General features: G+C 34.4%; 2 protein-coding genes across 10 annotated transcripts; both read left to right on the top strand.

Moving 5' to 3' along the window:
* Positions 1-7,940: 7,940 nt before the first annotated feature.
* LOC100242244 (probable protein phosphatase 2C 15) lies at positions 7,941-12,965 on the top strand. 9 transcript variants are annotated; one of them, XM_019218946.2, is made up of 10 exons: positions 7,941-8,186; positions 8,331-8,429; positions 9,245-9,713; positions 9,895-10,066; positions 10,175-10,328; positions 10,410-10,473; positions 10,600-10,707; positions 10,893-11,018; positions 11,218-11,450; positions 12,598-12,965. In XM_019218946.2, the coding sequence occupies exons 3-10, from the start codon at positions 9,507-9,509 to the stop codon at positions 12,815-12,817; spliced, it is 1,284 nt and encodes a 427-aa protein (XP_019074491.1). In that variant the 5' UTR covers positions 7,941-8,186; positions 8,331-8,429; positions 9,245-9,506; the 3' UTR covers positions 12,818-12,965. The 9 variants fall into 9 exon arrangements, with proteins under 9 accessions (XP_019074491.1, XP_010644423.1, XP_059594473.1 ...); XM_059738490.1 differs by lacking the exon at positions 7,941-8,186 and adding an exon at positions 8,980-9,021 and having other exon boundaries at positions 8,296-8,429; XM_059738471.1 differs by lacking the exon at positions 7,941-8,186 and adding an exon at positions 8,984-9,021 and having other exon boundaries at positions 8,296-8,809.
* A 4,543-nt stretch (positions 12,966-17,508) lies between these two features.
* LOC132252502 (rust resistance kinase Lr10-like) lies at positions 17,509-20,941 on the top strand. The gene is made up of 3 exons (XM_002279616.5): positions 17,509-18,336; positions 18,661-18,696; positions 19,648-20,941. Exons 1-3 carry the CDS (start codon positions 17,559-17,561, stop codon positions 20,745-20,747), a joined length of 1,914 nt encoding a protein of 637 aa, XP_002279652.2. The 5' UTR covers positions 17,509-17,558; the 3' UTR covers positions 20,748-20,941.
* Positions 20,942-21,361: the final 420 nt, after the last annotated feature.

Genomic DNA, 21,361 nt, shown 5'->3' with positions numbered 1-21,361 from the left:
CTTTTAACTTTTTAAGTTTCGATTATCACCAAATATTATTAATTAATTACAAATTTAAAATAATATTTAATTAATTGCCTTTTGGTTAAAAATAAAATTTTAGATATAAAAATTAATTTAAAAATATTAAAAAATTATTAATAATATTTCAGATTTCAAATAGATTTTTTAATTTTTACTCTTATCCCGAAAAATAATCCAAGAATGAAATTGATTTCTTATTTTTTTTATTTCAACAATTTAAATATGAAATGTGTATATATTGATTTTCAAAAAAGAATGATTATTTAAATAGAAATTATTCCCCAATTTTGATGAAACGAAGAAAATTCAAAAATGGTCCATGGATGAAACCACTCGAGGGAGGTCAGGAAATAATGTAGAATTGACCCATGACGGGATAGACGGATTCCTTCTTTACCTTTTCAAAGTCCTCCCATGGTCTCATCCTTTATGAAACCAATTGGACCATTTACTTTGAATCTTTACAAACATCATGAAAAGAAAAGGAAATGACATAGAAATTTTCTTTTATAAACAACAAAAATATATAAAAAATATTTCTGGTAGTGTAGATTGATGAATTAATATGCACATTTTGTAGGAGCCCACAAATGAACAATCACTATAGAAGACACTTTTGTTGTTTAAGGCAATAAAGTGACGGAAGGGTTATGGGCATTGTAATAAAAGATTGGTTATTTAACTTCTATATATAGGAAGGTTAACTTCTTATGCGACTTTCTATCCAATGATTATCACCAAGCACATTTAATTAATGTGCCAGAAGCTGCATGTATTTTTTAGTATGCATGGCCATTGTTTAGTATATTGTAAGCCCAAGTGAATGTGACACAAACCTTTAGGAAATATTCATATTTATGATCCTTCTCCATCACCCTTTTTTTGAATGGTCCCTCCATGACCATCCCTTTCATTCATCATCCTTCATTTGTTGCTTATTTGTTTAGGTAGTCTTATGGTATTTTGTCACAAACGTATCTAATTTTTTAATAACTATTCTACATTGTGAAGGGAAAAAGTTATGAGATGAAGATGAGGATGTAGAGATTATACAAGGTAAATAGGGATGTGAGAAAAAACATAAGATACTCGATAAAACGAGAAGACTTGTGGTTCAATGTGTGAATATAAGAAGTAAGAAAACATGAAATGTTTTGGAACTTAATAGTTATGATTGGTCAAATTTTCTCCCATCCTTAGATGTAGACATAATTGGTCAAATCACATTAAAATCTTGTGTATCGTGTGTGTGATTGTTTTATCTTTAGTTCTTCAATTAGCAATATTTGTATGAAAGCTTCATGGATACAACATTTTTTTTTCTTAAATAAAGTCTAATCTTAATTCTTTCATTCTCCTTCTAAGTTTTAAATAAAGTCTCGCGAAGCTATAATATCCTTAAAACAAATTTATCTTCTCCGTTGGTACTTTGAGAATTACAAAACATCTATCTCCCAAGATAAAATGGTTTTCAAATGGCAATAACAACACCTTGTAACCACTTCTAACGAACTAAATTTTGTTTGATTCTATTACAACGAAAGAAGGAAAGAAATGTTTGATGATTTTGACAACAAAATTAAAAAACTTAACCTCTAAAGAGAGTCTAAGTCTTTCTTTATATAAACTCTAAAAGGGAGAAAAAGAATGTTCACCTTCAATAAGCCAAAACATTTTGGCTTCTTGAGACTTTTAGGTTTCAATAATGGGTTAAATTCATTCACCCATTCAAAGTACCTACACATCTTCCAACGGAAACTCCTAAAAAATAAAGTGGAGTTTTCTATATGCTTGAATACAATAGCCGGAGGTTGTTTACTTAGTCAAATTGAGACTTCTCAAAAGTAAGCAAAAAAAAATGAGATTGTTAGGCTACGGATTGGACTAAGTAAGATGAGATTGTCAAATGCAATATTTATGGGTTATTTGGAAATTGTTATTAAAGATAATGTTTTATTTTAAAAATAGGAAATAAATTTTAATTTAATAGCATACTAATCACTTTCACAAAGTTTTAATTAGAAATAATTTATTTTAAAAATATTATATTTTTAAAACAAATTTGAACTATTTTCAAGTATTTTTTTATTAAAATATTATAAAAAATAATTAAAAATATAAATAATACTTTTTATACATATAAATAATTAAAAATGATATTTTATTAAGTTTGTGAATAAAATTTTTATTTAAAATAATTAAAAATAATTTTTGAAAACATTATGGACATAAAAATTAAAGTGAAAATTGAAAAATAACTTCTAAATAGAAGTTTCTTGTTATTTTTAGAATAAAAGGAAAATATAAAAAGTTAGAAAATATAAAAATTTAAAAAATATATAAATTAATAAAATATAATATGATCTTTTTCTTCTTTCATTTTTTTTTTTCTAATAATATTTTTTAAAATAATAATTTTTTAAAAAAACATCCCTCAATGTGAACCGGAAAGGAGGAGATTGTGAATACAAAACATTAAAAATATAAATGATGATATAAGAACATCCCAGCAAAATAGCATATTTGGGAACGATTCCGTACAAGTCTCATGGTCCAGATGACCAGCTCTCCACTCTTTTAAGGCCCCTCTCTCACTTTGGGCCTCTGTCCAACCAGTCATTTTCTGAAGAACCACCTACTGGGCTGGCTCAGCTAGTGTGGGCTTTGTGTTGAGCTTCTGGTGTGCTTGTATTTCCCCACTATCCCACCAAAGGTGAAAAGCTTTTGGCGGAGGAAAAGAATTAATTATGGGTGTTTGTTAAGGTCCAAGTATATGGGATGTTTGTCTAAATCATGAGTCGTACTTAGTGATATAAACCTTCTAGAATATTCATTCTCACTTCTCTTAAACCCTTCCAATGAAACTTGTTTGCACAATGTGGTTGATATTGGACACATTCCTCCTCGCACAAAGATGGTCGAGTGTTGAGCACTCATCGCGCCCACCCCCACCAATGACACGTGGATCTAGAGAAGCAACCCCTGGCCACTCCAACCATCATTAGCCAATGAATCCGAAGTTATCCACAAATTTCATGGACTAATGCATCCATACTGCGAATGATAGCTAGTAGCATCCCAAATATGGTATCTTGGCCCTTCAATTGAATGAGGCATGAGAAGAAGATGGGCGTGCCCACCTTAATTGTGCAAATTATCTTATTTTCAAATTCAGTTTTTCAGTAAAAGTATGGATATTTTGAAATTTTTTTTCTAAAGTACAATTTTTCAAAAAATAATTTTAGATCTATGGAAGTTTCATCCATGTTGGACTTCTATATGGACAAAAATCCGTTTTCAACCCCAAATACCCCACAATATACTATCTCAAATTTCTTTTCAAATTAAAAAGAAAAAAAGAAAAAGAAAAATAAAAAAATAAAAAAAATCTAACCATCCATCTTTGTCTTCCTTCCTTTTACTCATCCTAGTGGACCATCGCTTCAAGGCCCAGAAACTTGAAGTCGGACCACCTCTTGGCTTGGTGACCTCTACAATGACCACTACAAAAAAGACTCAATCCATCGTTATCATTGCCCTTCTCTTTCTTATCACTATTTTGTGCCACTTCTAAAAAATCAAAGAAATCTTCATTGATCGTCATTTTGTTTTCTCAATTTCAAGTTTTGCCACAATTATTTGGAAATTTGCCCATATCTATTAAAAATTTTCCACTTTGCCCAACTAAGTTGTGTTGATATTTATTTATAATACAATTTAAGAATATGTCTACATGATTAAAAGAAGTTAATACTTATATAGAGTCAAAAATTGTCTTCCCTATCTGATATGAAACATCATAAACACCCCTCATGCAAGCATAATAGACTAAATAAACTCTCGTATCAGAGTTGAGAATAAGGTCTGATGTTATTTGTAACAACTCGTACCTAACTATGTAAATATTGTTTGCTATAGGCCTAAAAGGATCTTCACGACTTAAAAACATGTATGTATTATTAAGAGGAGTCTATATTTATATAGTATCAATAACTTTCTTCCCTATCAATATTCAATGTGAGACATCATATCTTGCATTACCGTGAATTTGTGTCTTCAAAAACACCATTTACTATATTCTTTTGAAATCTTCAAGAAAACATGATTATATTATTTTGAAGACACGATTTCAATGTATTATCATGGAATTGTGGATTCAAGACAAACTTTAGTTCATTTTTTTCTTTTATCTAATATATATATATATTTATTTAAATTAATTTATTATTATTGTTTTTTCTATTTTTTATTGAAATTATATATTACTATTATTATTATGTATTTTAATAAAGTCTTCAATATTGGAATCATATTTTAAAGACATGATTTTAATAAAATATGCTAAAATTATGTCTTCAAGCCACAACTTTAACTAAGTACATTAAAATCATGTCTTCAAGTTATGACTTCAACAAAATACATTAAAATCGTGTCTACTTTACCAAAATATAATAAAAATTATTTTGTTTGTGCAACATAATATATTTTGGGGTGGGGGGGAAGCCCTTTCAAATTCAAAAGCAATCCCCGTAGGTAGCTCCTCATGCAAGTTCAAAATCAATTTACCTACTACTTTACCAAAATATAATAAAAATAATTATTTTGTTTGTACAACATAATATATTTTTGGGGGGTGGGGGGGAGCCCTTTCAAATTCAAAAGCAATCCTCGTAGGTAGCTCCTCATGCAAGTTCAAAATCAATTTACCTAGGTGGCTCCACATGAAAGAATGAGATAGTTTTCCCACCCCATGGAAGCCTTAGGCACTAAAGAAAGAGGGGAATATGTGGGGACTTGTCGCCTGGGATGTCACATGAATCCAACGAGCAAGCTAATTAGAGTCCATTTGATAATATTTTTAAAAAACATTTTTATTTTAAAAATATGTTTTTTTTTTTAAAAAGTTGTTTCTAGCATAAAAAGTTTTTTTAAAGAAAAAAATATGTTTAAGTAAAATTTTAAAATAATTTTAAGAAATTAAAAAAAAAAATCACTTATAATTCTTCTTAAAAAAGTAGTTAACAAACAATTCTCCCAATAATACCAATTCTCCATAAGATACTTTCATAGAAAACAATTTCATTAAAAGCAATAGGCATTGAAATATTATGAAAGGCATTGTTAATCTCCCAGACCTAATTTATCAACAAAATTTGGAATGACTAGTGTTTAATGCCCCCATGCTCATGGACAGCCCCAACTGATCTCTAGAGGCCACATCTACAAAAGGAATCCCCGATATCACAAAGTGGTAGGACACACAAAACTCCTCTTTCTCAGTGTTGCTCCCCCTCCCACTTAAGTATCAGAGACCTTGTGGCTGCTGGGCACAACTTTTTTCTTTTTATAGGGAGGTTTGAAGCGAGTCTTCACTATCGGTAAACGTTCTCCATCTCTTCAAATCTGAAAATGAAATTCCCTAGAACCTTAAAAGATAAGCTTGCATGGTGTATTCGTTTATAGAGATCTCATCACGATGTTATGTTAGTACGTCAGTTGTGATATATTGGCAACATCCACACAGAATTGCAATGCAAAACAAGCAAAAGATAACAAATGGGGTGCCCAAAGAAATTGACTTGTGAACTAGTCCTTGACTATGACTGCCACCAAAGGCAACTGCCATGAGAGAATTGGAGATTTGATTGGTCTAACTCACCATGTTGGGAGAATTAGGGTAGATCTAATAGGTGCAATACAAGCCACCATCATCATGAAAAAAAGAAAAAAGGAAAAAAACTGGCCATGGAAATGTAAACAGAATCCAAATATTTTGTTACATATTCACAGTCATCCACCATGCTATGCATTGATTAATCCTCTTTCAACTTGGTGGGGTGTGCAAACAGCAGTGGCTCTGAAAGGCTGAAAATTATATATGTGTGCCATACGTGGATATGGGGTTTTGTTGCAGAGTTTTCTGAGTGATGGCGAGCGTGGAACTGGAAGCCTCAAAATCAGGCACCATGCAATGCACCCATCTCACCTGTAAATCTGAGTGGGCATTGTCGAGTAGGATGGGTATCTTGAACAGAGGGCCCAGGCTGGTGAGCAGTGGGTGGGTGTCCCTTTTAAGCGGACACAAAGGGCCCAGAAAGGGCCACTCTCACAGCCTGTTTAGATTAATGGCCTCAAATGAATACCCTTGTGTTGGAAGCATGGTGGAAGGAACAAATAAGATTGATTGATTCAAGGGATCTGCTTGGCTTCGAGATTCTCAAGAAAATTTCAGGTTGGTGGAAGCTTGATTCTTATACATACAAGTTGGAATTTGTGCCACTGGGATGCAATGGAATTGTCATTATGAGACTTCAATAATATGTCTCACCACCATTCTCATAATTAGCCTTCACCATGTAGCATGGTGATGTCCCTTCCTATAAAAAATTTTCTTCCTTTCTTCCTTCTTTTCATTCAAATAAGACCGACTCCCATCTGCAATCCTTGCATACGAAATAGGTACTGTTCAGAATTCATGTTGGTGTTTCCTACAGTGTTAAACTCAAACAATTGATATACATCGAATAATAAGAATAGGAATTATGTTATTTAATAATTAGGTTGAATTAGATTTTATTTGAATCAATACTATTAATCTTTTAATTTGACATACTTATTATTCAATTGACCTATAAAATATGTTAAATAAGTTATGTTTATAATTAGATTGGCTTATATCATTATTAAATAAGTCAGAGTCATATTAAATTCGAACTATGTTGATTAATCCAAAAATTACATATTTATTAAATGATTTATATAAATCGACATAGAATTTGATCCAAATATGTTTATATTTAATTTAAACTCATGAAAATGAATCATATCAAATGTTGTCCATTCTAAAAATTATATCAAGGCTTGAGATCCAATAAAATGATTTGAATATTTACAAAGGCCATAACATGAAGTAATAACATAAAAATGAACCAAAAAAACATAAGATGTTTTGAAGAATAAGGATAGTTTGTCACAAAAAGTAATTTTTCTTGAAAAAAAAATCTAAATTTAGATCCCTTTTCAAAATATTCATCATTAGTAACTAATGGTTCTCCATCACATCAACATCCACTTGTGTGCTTGTTTTTTTTGTTATATTAAAACCACAATCATCAATTATAGTTTTTAGCATAAAGTTAAAGCTATAGTCATGAGTCATAATTTAATCATAATAATATTGGAACTATAATCACTAATTATTGTTTTAACTTTAAATCTAAAATCAAAATTATGGTTTTGACCAAAACAAGAAAAAGAAAAAAGAAACAATTATGTCAATGAATTGTATCAAAATTTGTCTATCCTAAAAATTGCATCGAGTCTTGAGATCCAATAAAATGATTTGAATATTTACAAAGACCATAACATAAAGTAACAACACAAAAATGAATTGAAAGAGCATAGATTGTTTTTGAAGAATAGGAAAAGTTTGTCACAAAAGTAATGTTCCTTGAAAAGAAAATTCTAAATTTACATCCCTTTTCAAAAAAATTATCATTAATAACTAATGGTTCTCTACCATATTAACATCCATGTGTGTATGCATGTATTATTATTATTATTATTATTATTATTTATGTTAAAACCGCAACCATCACTTATAATTTTAACATAAAGTTAAAACCATAATCAAGAGTCATGTTTTTATCATAATATTGAAACTACAATCACCCATTGTTGTCTTAACTTTAAATCCCAAATCCAAATTATGGTTTTGACAAAAAAAAAAAAAAAGGATATAAGGGAGTACTAATTTGGTGGGTATTTTGAAAAAGTATAGATTTATTTTTATTTTTCATAAAACATTATTTTTATTGCAAACCCAACTCAATTATAGAGGTTGAGTCAGCATGGAAGGATGCAGGCAACTCCCAACCACACCGATATTCCTCTCATCTGCACTTCATTATCAAACTGGTGAGCTCCAATTTAATGCTACTGCCGATATGCTTCACCCAATTTACTAGCATTTCTATAGCCACTTATTGAGGAAGAGCATTGATTTATGGGACCTCTTTACATCAATTTTTTTATATTACTAGTCTTCCACCATAAGGGTGCCCTATTTGCCATTAATAATGGACCCTAAATCAATGGCATATCTGGCTAGAGAGTCGGTGGACACCTTGACAATGGAAACACAACCAATGGTGCTGTATATGGTATAGACTATTCAAATACTTCTCTATCCTCTAAGGAACAGAATAAAATAAAATTATAAAAATTAGGAATATTATTCAACTCAATGAAGCTTTTTAATTTATGATCAACTTTTTTTGAACATGTATGTATGTGGATGTTTGAAGTCTCCAGTTCAATGGAGGGTAGCGTACTGTTGGTGAACCCAAGTAGATGCCCAAATCATTACTGCCACTGTGCCACAGAAACACTTGCAATGCCGTTGGGTAGGTGTCAGCTTTTATCTGCAATTTCCTTTTTTTTTTTCTCTTTTTTTCTTGGCTCTTCCTTTCAGGTAAGGAAAACCATCTTTAGGAGGATCTGGGGGTGTGGTAAAACAGGAACAGAAAGTGAAAACCCTAGCCATCATTCCTTTTTTCCTGTCAAAAATCTTTTCTGAGCTTGGGGGTAACCGACTTTTAACAGAAGCGGCAATATGAGTCGTGGGCAAATTGCTTTAAGTCAGCAAAGCTACTTTATTGCTCACTTTCCATCTTTCAATTGAAAAGAAAGTGAAGCTATCTTCGCTACCACTCAAAAATATTTTAAAAATCTTTATTTTGGACTGTGGGGTGGAGGTGGAGGTGGAGGTTCTGAAGCTGACCCGGTTAGTTCTTAAAAATTCTTGCTTTCTTTCTTTCTTTATTTGTTTTTTTTTTTTGGGTTGATTGAAGATTGGGCGTTTTACAGTTCATATCTTGTCATCAATCCGCGTTTCTTTTACGTGTTGTTTTCTTCTTCCCTTTCTGCTTTGCTTATCGCGGGCTGTTTTCGCAGTCAGATCTACTGGCTTGTCGCCGAAGGCATTGAGGCAATATCGTGGTAGTTTGGTTTACTTTTGTTTTTCTGTTGGGACTTGGTTTCTGAGCAAATGTAGGAAAAGGGAAAAAAAAAATATTTAGTGTGAAGTTTGTTTGTCTTTTCTTGACTTTTCTGAGGAAACGAGCAGGGGGTGGTGTTTAATTGTTGAATGATAAATTCTGCCACAGATCCTTGAACTTAACTGTGACATTGGTCTGTGTTTTGTTGATGATGAATGCAGATCAAGTCTGATAGTTTGGAGTTGATCTAGAGGATATTCGAGATTTGTGGTTGAATAGGGAGTTGTGATTATTGAACCAACGCGGTTTGTGGGTTTGTGATATTTACGAGAATTGCTGATTCGGAAGCTTAAAAAGACATTTCAGGGTTTATTGAATATGAATTTGGATTTTGATTGAGACGTGGGAATTGATGCCGCTGATATAAAGAATTTGGTGCTTTGGAGGTGTTGGGTCTGCATTGAAGAGATAGGTGTGCTGGAAATGGCGTCGGGAGAAGGGAGACGACATCGGAATCTTGTGCCTCTTGCTGCATTGATCAACAGAGAGATGAGGAGTGAAAAGATGGAGAAGCCGACTGTGAGATACGGGTGTGCTGCTCAGTCTAGGAAAGGAGAGGATTACTTCCTGATGAAGACAGATTGCCAGAGAATCCCTGGGAATTCTTCTTCAACCTTTTCTGTATTTGCGGTAATGTACTCTTTGTCACTATAATGATCTCTACCATGAATGCAACAACATAAAGAATTTTAGAATTTCCTTTCCGTGTTTGATTTTACTGAAACTTGATAAGTTGCATTTAATTTGATGCGACATGGTTGGTTTATCTTTGTTCTCTTATGGGATGGGCACTGTTCTTTCTGATTGTCAGATCTTAGATGGACACAATGGGAATGCCGCAGCCATTTTTACGAGGGAAAATTTGTTGAATCATGTATTGGGTGCTATGCCTCGTGGGCTTGGACGGGAGGAGTGGCTTCAAGCTTTGCCTCGGGCTTTAGTTGCTGGGTTTGTAAAGACGGACAAAGAATTCCAGAGCAGAGGCACGGAATTTGGAGAACTCACCTTTTCTTCTTTTTTCTTTTTATCTTTCAACCATATTTGTTATGCCTTGAAACTAATGCACTATATCCCCATCTTAATAACTTCAGGAGAAACTTCTGGAACCACTGCTACATTTGTAATAGTTGATGGATGGACTGTGACAGTTGCATCTGTTGGCGACTCTCGATGCATATTAGATACTCAGGGTGGTGCTGTCTCTACCTTAACTGTCGATCATAGGCTTGAAGAAAATGTGGAGGAGTGAGTGTCCATCTCTCAGAGCCTCTTGTTTTGTTTGGCTGTTTCTATATACTTATGAAGTGGGTTGTTCTTCAATTGCAGGAGGGAACGTGTGACAGCAAGTGGAGGTGAAGTAGGAAGACTTAGCATTGTTGGTGGTGCTGAAGTAAGTTGTTTTTAGTTCTCACATCCTTTTTTTTTTCCGGGTAACAAACGCAGTAGTCTCTTTGGTAGTTTTAAAATAAAAAGTATCATTTTATGTTGTGTGATATATATTGGTCAAATTTTGCAGATTGGTCCGCTCCGTTGTTGGCCAGGGGGTTTATGTCTTTCTAGGTCAATAGGAGATATGGATGTTGGAGAGTTCATAGTTCCAATACCATATGTTAAACAAGTAAAGGTATTTATCATTTTATTTGGCTTGTTCTACTTGCTCATGAAACGTGAATCCTTTTAGGCAGTTCTAAAGCTGATAGGCTGCCAACTCACCACTGTACCTCTTTTGACTGTGAAACACATCTTGTGAGCTGGACATTGTTAGGTTTTCATCAACTTGAATCCTAACACCCTTCATTGGTACAAAAGCTATCAAATGTAGGTGGGAGACTTATAATTGCTTCTGATGGCATTTGGGATGCTCTGTGCTCAGAAATGGCTGCAAAATCTTGCCGTGGGTTGCCTGCTGAACTTGCTGCTAGGCAAGTTGTGAAGGTGATTGAACTCATTACCAAGCTATTTCTCCTTACTAGTCCTGGATGAACTTTCCATCACCTTCTTACATGTGGCTAAGCATAGCCTCTGTTCAGTGATATAGGAATGAGATAAAGTCAAATTTTTATTTTATGGTATGTGTACTTTCCAATGGATTCTTAGAATTCTTTCTTATTTCATTTGACATTGCAATGTACAGGAAGCATTGAGGACAAGGGGCCTAAAGGATGACACTACCTGCATAGTTGTAGACATAATTCCTCCTGATAATTCAATACAGCCTTCAACTCCTCCAAAAAAGCAAAACAAGCTCAGAGCTCTATTATTCAGGAAGAGGTCACGTGATTCTGTGAATAAACTATCAAAGAAGCTATCAGCTATAGGTATAGTGGAAGAACTGTTTGAAGAAGGCTCAGCAATGCTTGCTGAGAGGTTAGTAGAGTCTTTTTTTATTTGCACATACAGATTTTGATTTCTAGAGCAATCTGAGATACTCACTACCTTGCACTGCAGGCTATCTTTCTTTTTTAATTGTTCCTTTATCTGCTAGAGCTTCTTTCTCATAGAACTTTGGCCTTTTTTTTTCTCTTTTTGCATAAGTAACTTATTCTGTCGGTTAAAGACAAGCAGAAAGAAATAAGAGAAAGTATTCCAAGGTGTGTAGGTTAAAAGGAAAGGAAAAGGATAAAGAAGAATGATAGAAGGAGAAAGAAAGATGGTGGATCTTGTATTTTCTCCTGTCTAATTATTTATTTGTAATTTATGATGTTAAGTTGCATAGATACCCTCTAATAAAGCAATATTGACTACTTTGTTTATTAACTGATTGACATTACCATTGAAGTTGGAGTATAGAATGTTGGCAATGCCAACAGGTTAAGATTAATATGGAGCAGAGGAATGCTCACTCCTTTAATTAAAATATCTGTTTATTGCTGTACAGCCTCAAATAATGCGTCCGAATGGGATTGCTTTTAAGCTTCTCTCTAGTTAAGTGAGTCAGTTTTAATGTATTTTGCTTCATTAGATTGAATCAGGTTATGTCCAATGCTTGTTGCTTCAGTGGTTGTCACACTAGAAGGTGAAGACAAATCGTGACTTGATTGTTAATGTGCCATGGATTAGTTTTTTTTTTCTTTGTACCAGATCTAGCTATAGCAGACTGTATTTTACCTTTCCAATGGGCCAGTGTCCCACCACATCATAGGTTTTCTGGAAGAAGATTTTCAGTCAGTATAGGAACCAACATGTGTTTCATATAAGCCAATATCTGATATCCAAGAGTTCATGGTCAGAGAATAGCATGAATAGTTTGAAGATTACCATTAATAAGACCATTTTCTTTAGTGAGACTGCAATATTACAGATTTTCATCTTAATTCTCACTGGAGTTTGCTCCATGATATACCTTTCTTTGCAGTTTCACAATATGGGAATTCATGTTCTTGTTTGCTCCTCTGTAAAATTTAATTATCTTATTCATTTGGTCTTTCATTTGGATATTGTTTTTCCATTCTTTTGTTTCTTGTGGTGTAAAATACTGAAGGGAAATTTCTCCCCTCCATTGCATGCTTTGCAGACTGGGAAGTGAGGAGTGCCCAGGGCAGCCTACATCTGGTCTTTTCATGTGTGCTGTTTGCCAAGTTGATCTTGCTCCAAGCGAGGGCATTTCTGTTCATGCTGGTTCCATCTTCTCCACCAGCTCAAAGCCCTGGCAGGGGCCATTTCTTTGTGCTGATTGCCGTAATAAGAAGGATGCCATGGAAGGAAAACGTCCCAGTGGAATTAAAGTTGTATAACTCTGTTATTGTTTTGCCTCATTTTTTCCCCTTCAGTCTATTCTTTTAATCCCATTTTCCTCAACTGGGGCAATTGTTTGAATCTCACTACAATGTTGTGTCAAATGTATATGTAATCTCTCCAAATAATGCAAAATTAGTTTCATTATCTGAAGAAGAGTTAGTTTTAGGAACTCCTAAATTGTGTTTTGGGATGTGTCTTCCGAGATCTGAAGCTACCCTCAACTCTGCTGGTATACAAATGGTGGTTGAAGTGAATGCTTATATCAATTTAACTTATGGCATAGATTCTTTGGTAGTACCTGCTTAAGATGCTTTACAAAACCTGGATGGTGTGTGCCTAGTTTCCAAGTGCAAAGCAAGACTCAATGCATTTAAATTACACGGGGACGTAAAAAAGGGATCCTATCAATTTGTTCCAACCTAGGATATTAAGCTTATGCAAGGGTATGCTCCATATGACTGTTTTGAAGTTCATGTAGATGAATTTAATGTTTATTAAAATTTGACACAGAAAGTACACATGAAAAACAAGTAGTCTGGTCTGCAGTAGGAGACCTAAGTTGGAGGCATTATAAAAGAGTCGTATTTGGAACGAGATCACATTTTCAGATATCCAGAAGTTCCATTCATAGTGGCAGGACCCAACCCAAGGCTATATTGGAGAGGGTGATGAATACGATATGATGTTCTAGTCCTAAACTAATATCCACGCTTGACGCTACAAGGCAACAAATGGCCTGCCAAAGGAGGAGCTCAAACTGAATCAGAGAGCAGAGAGGCAGGAGATGCTAGGTGAGAATTTCTCATCTTGACGTTTCAAACTTCCACAAAAGGCTTGTGCTTATCTATTTGTGGCTTGCAAAATACTAAAGGAGTCGAGTCTTTCCATAGGGGGAGGTGAGTCGGATACTACCCCAGTGGAGACTTTGGCCAGCAATTAGAAAAAAGATCAGTATTTCTAGAAAATCCACGTACCAGTTGAAAGAACCGAAAATAAGAGAACGGCAACAGGAGTCCCGTGCTTGTTCATCTTCTTGCCCAAATTCTTTGGAAGGGCGAATTATGAAAAAAAAAAAATGGTGAAGTGACACGTGACACAAGGCAAGGCTGTATGATCTCTGGCCCATTCAGTATGCGGGATTTTTTTTTTTTCCCCAACACCAACCAGTCAGTTTCCACTAGTCTTTGATGAAATTCTAATAAAAAGTTGGGAGAAGTCAATTCTTCTGCTTCTTGGTGTTCACTTTGAGTGGCCACTGCTTCCTTTCTCATCTTGTTTCTCTCCCATCCTGTGTTTCTTTCCCCTGCGGGAGAAGAAAGGAAATACCCTCCAAATTGTCCACCCTTCCACTGTGAAAAACTAAAAGATATTGTACAATATTTGAACTCTAGATGAAGCATTTCAAATCCAGTCAAATTAAACACTCGATGGTGAGAAAGATTTTGGAATCATTGACGGTGACTTATTTATGTCATTCTGAGTTACTCTTCACGCGGCATGCCTTCATAGGTCCTTTTTCTCTCGGCTCCTTGTTCTTCAACAATGGCCATCCAAATGGGTCTACACTACTTGTTCTATGTTGGGATCAGTATCCTCATTTGCACCTTTGTAGTGGAATTATATGCACCAGTTGTCCACAAGTGTGAAGCATGCAAGCCTAAGAACAGTTGGAGTGGCCCAAACTTAAGCTACCCGTTTGATATCTATAATACAGGAACAGGCTTCTGTGGCTACCAGGCTTTGGAATTTTTTATGAAGAAAATAAACCTCTCTTTACAACATCCAAAAGGCAGTATGATCAAACAGTGGAGAGTATGGACTACATAGAGTTACTGAAGAATGGATTTAGTCTTGAATGGACTGGTATCAACTGCATTGAGTGCCAACTAAGCATTGGTCGTGGGTCTGATGAAAATAATGATGCAGTGTGTTTTTGCCCTGATCGACCTCATACCAAACATTGCAATGACGGCGAGGCAAAGAATGACTAACTGCCTTTTCTAACTTTTATTTATTATTTGGTTCTTTTGGTAAATTTTTGAAAATTATGCACTCTACGAAATGAGAACAGGAAGGTTCCTTCATTCCTTCCAGACTGGTTTGGTTTTAGTTCTCATGTCTTATGGCTTATTTTAACCCTTTCCTTGTTATGGGTTAATAAGCAAGTCGACCAACCTGACGTTGGACCGTATACTATCTTTGAGTTTTATTTTTATCCACAGAAAAGGGAGGTGCGAATCCCTGAAACTAAGGAAAAGCCTTAGCCAGAGTGTCAAAACATATGAAGACTAGAATTCCTCTCACACGCACCTACCCTTGCCCCAGGAAAGGGTTCCTTGATATCGAGGGACTACCAAAGTACCCATTAATCTATGACCTATCATGTTTTATCTTTTCCCTTTACCCCGTCTTCTACTTTTGCTCCACAAGACCCCACTGTTTTTATGTCCTGATTTTGAGCATTAAGAACCGCAGCAAGTCAATTCTTTCTAAGCGATGAAGAAGGTGAGTTGGAAACTCCCATTGTGGATTGGGGTGTCTATTTGTTGGCCAATGGAAAATGATGGCCTATTTCACATGGGCTACTAAAGACTCTTGGCCCACCCGGAGAAAGTCTCTTTCCCAAGACTCTCGGCCCACCATGTTGCCGTCGGTATGGTGCCAGTGCTTTTGTTGTATTGGGGATTTCGCATGGGATTTGTTTCTTTTCTTGTTCTATTTATTCTCTCTCATTTCGTGCTTCTTTCTTCTGCTGAAAAAGAATGGAAACACCTTTCAAATTGTTCATTGTTCAAATGTGGAAAACTAGGTTGGCTTCGCTTTCCCTTCAACAATGAAACAAATCCAGAATGCGGATTGCGCACAGTAGTAAATTGCACTGAAGAGACTCCGCAGATCCAACTGGAAAGGGGAGGAAGACATTTTGAGGTGAAAAACATCCAGGGTGGTACCATAATAATTCAAGATGAGCAGCTTCAATAGAACTTGAAACATAGCGTATGTGACTTCATCGACAACTTAACTTCTTCCCCTTCTCCTTCTGTTTTTTTCACACCAGTACCCACCCTAACCGTTCTAACCCTGTTCAAATGCCACCGTAGTCACAATATTGATCTTATTACAGAGTATAATTATACCAGTTGTCAAGACTACACTATCCACTATAATCATTCAAATCATATTCCTCCAACTCCACCTCCACCTGGCTGTTCAATTATTCAGTATCCGGTAAACATGAGTACTGTAGGTATCGCTAACCTGTTTCCCCTGTTGATGGAATTGTCTCCGTAGATGAGGCCAATGCCAAGATGATGAAAAGGGAAAATTCCAGTGTCATGCACATGTAAAAGGAGCACAACACATTAACAATCTCTCCTCTTTTCTCTTCATTTCCTCTATTCTTGTTTTTTTTTCCCTCTTGTTTTCTTTTGCATAGACACTGAAGCTAGCCCTAGGATTAGGTGATATACTTCTTTACCAAGATTCTTGTGGATAAAAATATTTGTTTTCTGCATGTGTCTAAACACCAACATAATCTGTTGCACTTTTTAGCATTTGAAATTAGTTTATTTGTTATGCAAGTGGAAGCTTTCACGTAAACATTATTATATTAAAAACACAAAGATAAAACAATTAGACATGTACTCGAGGTTTCAACCATACCTACGTATGAAGACTAGAATTCCTCTCACAAGCACCTACCCTTGCCCCAGGAAAGGGTCCCTGATATCGAGAGGGACTACAAAAGTACCCATTAATCTATGACCTATCATGTTTTCTCTTTTCCCTTTACCCCGTCTCCTACTTTTGCTCCACAAGACCAATAATTTTTTAGGGGCAATTGTATTTTGGACCTAGTTGGGCCCAAAAATTAAGTTTTGATCCATATAAGTTCACTATTTAAATCCAAGACTTAGAGAAAGTGTGAAAATTGAGAAGAAATATATGAATTTTTTATCTTTCCAAAAATGACATTTATTGACTATGAAAAAAAGAGTAAAAAAATATTAATTTAAATTTTATTCCTTTTGCAAACTTCAATAAAATTTAATATAATTTAGTGATTTGAAAAAAAAAATTCTTTTCCAAAAAAAATAAAAATAAAATATTATTATTTAAAAATCAAACATCTTTGGAAAATATATATTTTAAAAATTATGTATATAAAAAATAACTAAAAATATGACAAATTTATTTTTTTTAAAATAATAAATTTTTATAATAATTTTTTTTTAAAGTTAGTTTTCTAAAAATAATAAAATTTCAAAATAATTATTAAAAAAAAATTTAAGATAAAAAAGTTTCTCAAACATATTGATAGAAAATAGTTTTAAATGGTATATTGGTCTCTTCATATTTTATATCATCCCCATCAATTATACAACTTTTATAAATCAAATCTTAATTTTTGAGTTCAATTGAGTCCAAAATACAATTGTCTCTCTTTTTTTTTTTTTTTTTTTTTTTTTTTTTTTTTTTTTTATGTCCTCGTGACTTTGTTAAATACTGTCAGTGATTTTGAACATTAACCGTTGTATCAAGTCAAGTCTTTCTAAGCAATGGAGAAGGAAACTCCTTTCACATGGGCTAGCAGAGACTCTTGGCCCATCCTGTAGAAAGTCTCTTTCCCAAGTATTCTTGTATCTTATTTCCAAGTCAACTGCCGTGCTAAGCAGATAAAAGAGAGAAAACATTGTTTAAATAAAGGGAGAGGAGGATTACCTTGTTTCTGTCGGTATGGTGCCAATGCTTTTGTTGTTGAATTGGGGATTTCGCATGGGTTCTGTTTCTTTTCTAGTTCTATTTCTTCTCTCTCACTCTGTGCTTCTTTCTTCTGCTGAAGAAGAAAGGAAACACCCTCCAACTTGTCCACCCTTTGACTGTGAAAAACTGGGCCGGCTTCACTTTCCCTTCAAAAATGAAACAAACTCAGAATGCGGATTGTGCACAATAGTACGATGTACTGAAGAGCTTCCACGGATCCAACTGGAAAGGGGCGGAAGATATTTTGGGTTGAAAAACATCTCTCAGGCTGATACCATAGTAATTCAAGATGAGCGGCTTCAAGAGCACTTGCAACGCGGCATATGTGAATTCATTGATAACTTAACTCGTTTCCGTTCTCCTTCTGTTTCTTTCAAACCAGTACCCCCTCTAGCCGAACTAACCCTGTTCAAATGCCACCGTAATCTCAATATTGATCTTACTACAGACCATACTTATACCGGTTGTCAAGACTACATTATCCACTATAATCATCCAAATCATACTTCCCTTCTTCCACCTCTACCTCATAATCAACCAAACCATACTCCCACTCTTCCAGCTCCACCTCCACTGGACTGTTCTATTATTCAGTATCCAATAAACATGAGTTTAGGAATGGACAACCTGGTTGCCCTGTTGACTTCTGATATCACTCTTGAAGTGCATCTGTCCCGCGAATGTCGGAAGTGTCACTTTAGTGGAGGCCAATGCCGAGATGACGAGGGAAAATTCCGGTGTGCACATACAGGTGCACAACATATATAACAATCTCTTTTCTTATTCCTTTCCTCTGTTCTTTTTCATTTTTTTTTCCTTTTTTTTTTCGTCGTTTGCATTTACATAACCTGCTGCTTGGTATGTAGCATGAATTCCTCTCTTCTAACTGTAGGGCTCTGGTATGAGAAAATTGATGTTTGTGCAATGTAATATATATTAGATTTGCGGAAGCAGGTTTTGACTCTTCTTTTTATGAGTGTACTCTTTAACGTTCTGGAGAATACGATATGATGTAGATTAATACAATGTTTACTGTTTAAACTAATATTGTTGCTATTTGTTACTTGTCTTGCAGGGAATGACAAGACACTGAAGCTAGCCCTAGGATTAGGTAATATATTTCTTTAGCAAGATTCTCGTGGATAAAAATATTTGTTCTCTGCATGTGTTTGGACACCAACTGAATCCAATTAATTCATAATCTATTGCACTTTTTAGCATTTGAAATGAGTTTATCTGTTATAAATATAAGGAAAATTTTCTTTTACTGGGGCTTTTGGTAATGATCGAATTTCAATTTCTCACCATCTTCTTTGTGGGTTAACAATACAAAATCGATTTCCACTAAGATCTTTAAACATGACCTTGTTAACATCCAATTCTTCTATGTATATGTTTCCATATGTCCTTAGTAGAAAACTCTCTTAGCATTAATGTAGTTGGCATTAAGTTTAACTATTGTCTTTTTGCCCACTATAGGTATCAATGTCGGAAGCATTACCCTCTTAATAATTTGTTTATTTATCATATGGCAGTGCTATAACTTGGTGTTCAGAAAAATAACAAGTTTTCGACCCTATGAAACTAGGGCTTTCTCAAGTGGTTTGTAAAACCTTAATATAAGACCACCTAAGAAAGAGATTTTTAAGATTCTGTTTGGTTCTAAAGAAGTGTTAAGGAAAGGAAAAAAAAAAATATTAAGGAAAATGATTTTTTTACATTTAATTTATAAAAGAATATAAAAAAAAATTAAATATAATTAAAATTATTTAAAATTTTACGTTTTTTTAAATTATTTAATCTTTATATAAAAAAGAATGAGAAGTGAAACAAGTTTAAAGAAACATGGAAAAATAATTTATTAATATTAAATTCTTATTTTCTTCTTTATTTTCATTCACTTGCATTTTCCCTCAATTTTTTCAAGAACCAAACATGTCTCATCCTATATGTGTAGCATAACGATGTTCTCTTTCTTGTGCAATAGTAATAGTTCATAATATCTTAATTAAATATCATGGTTATTTGTGTACCATGTGATATGCCTTTTCTCTTATTACAGCCATCTCAATTACTGGAATCGGAATCCCGTTAGCACTAACTTTCTACTTCAGCAAAAAATTCAGATCAATCTTCAAGGAGAAGCAAACAGGGAATCATCTAAATGTAGAGACCTTTTTAAGAAACCACGAATCCCTAGCTCCAAAGAGATATCGTTATTCAGAAGTTCAAAAAATGACAAGCTCATTCAAAGATAGAGTAGGAGAAGGAGGATATGGTGCAGTGTACAAAGGAAAGCTCCTCAACGGTGATCTAGTGGCTGTGAAGGTCTTGAGTGAAACAAAAGGCAATGGAGAAGAATTTATCAATGAGATTGCAAGCATTAGTAGGACTTCCCATGTCAACATCGTGAGTCTCCTAGGCTTCTGCTTTCAAGGTTCAAAAAGAGCTCTAATTTATGAGTTCATGCCTAATGGGTCTCTAGAGAAGTTCATATATGACAAAAATTCTTCAATGACATATGACAAATTAGGGTGGGAAACATTGTACAATATTGCCATTGGCATAGCTCGAGGCCTAGAGTACTTACACCGAGGTTGTAACACACGAATTTTACATTTGGACATAAAGCCTCATAACATTCTTTTAAATCAGGATTTTTGCCCAAAAATCTCTGATTTTGGTCTTTCAAAGCTATGTACTCGAAAAGAGAGCATCGTTTCCATGTCAGGTGCAAGAGGAACTGCCGGATATATTGCTCCTGAGGTATTCTGTAGGAATTTCGGAGATGTCTCCCCCAAGTCCGATGTTTACAGCTATGGAATGATGGTTTTAGAAATGGTTGGTGGAAGAAAGAATATTGATGATGGAATTAACCATACCAGTGAAATATATTTTCCTCATTGGATATACAAGCGCCTTGAATTAGATGAAGAACTTGGATTGCAGGGGTTTATGAATGAGGAGGAAAGAACGAGTGCAAGGAAGATGATAATAGTGAGCTTGTGGTGCATACAAACCAACCCCTCAAATCGGCCACCAATGAATGGAGTGGTAGATATGTTGGAAGGAAGCCTTGAATCATTGCAAATCCCACCAAAGCCTTTCTTGTATTCTCCTCCAAGATCAATGAGGGATTTATCGATTGCCTCTGTATCATGAAGTTGCTCATCTGTAATGTATATACATGTATGTCCTTTTTTTTTCCTGCAAGTTGATTTCAATTTATTCCAGATTTGAAGTTCTGAATGATGGATAACTAATGCTCTTTCAAGTCTAGACATTTTTACTACATGTCATTTCAAATTGTTAGTTGATGATAATCAAATTCCTCTATAAGTTAATTTTGTGGATCATTTGAAAATCACTTCTTATTGACTAACAAATCCTTACCCTCTCAAACAAAATTCTGACTCTACCACTACTTGCCTAATTCACTCTGAGGTTAAGGTACTGTTTGCTTGGAATACTATTTCCAACTAGATTGAATAACAAGCCTTATGATATAGTTTATTTTGTTTATATAAAGACAAACTACCTTGGTATAATTTAGCATGTGGAATCTCCAATCAGAATTTTGGATATATTCTCTCAAAGTTATTTTAGAGATTTTATATCCAATATTAAAATAATTTTGTTTGGATTTTGGATAAATCCCCATTGTTAATATAACATTTTTTTTCCTTCATTTGTTTTAATTTAGTATGAGTATGATGTTTATGAAGGTAGAATAGTGATTTAGAAATTAAAATAACTAAAGGAAAAAAAAATTATGT

This window comes from Vitis vinifera, chromosome 1, assembly GCF_030704535.1.
Source record: "Vitis vinifera cultivar Pinot Noir 40024 chromosome 1, ASM3070453v1".
Lineage (NCBI taxonomy): Eukaryota > Viridiplantae > Streptophyta > Magnoliopsida > Vitales > Vitaceae > Vitis > Vitis vinifera.
Note: the sequence above shows the minus strand (reverse complement) of the source record. Positions and strands in the feature narration are given on the sequence as shown.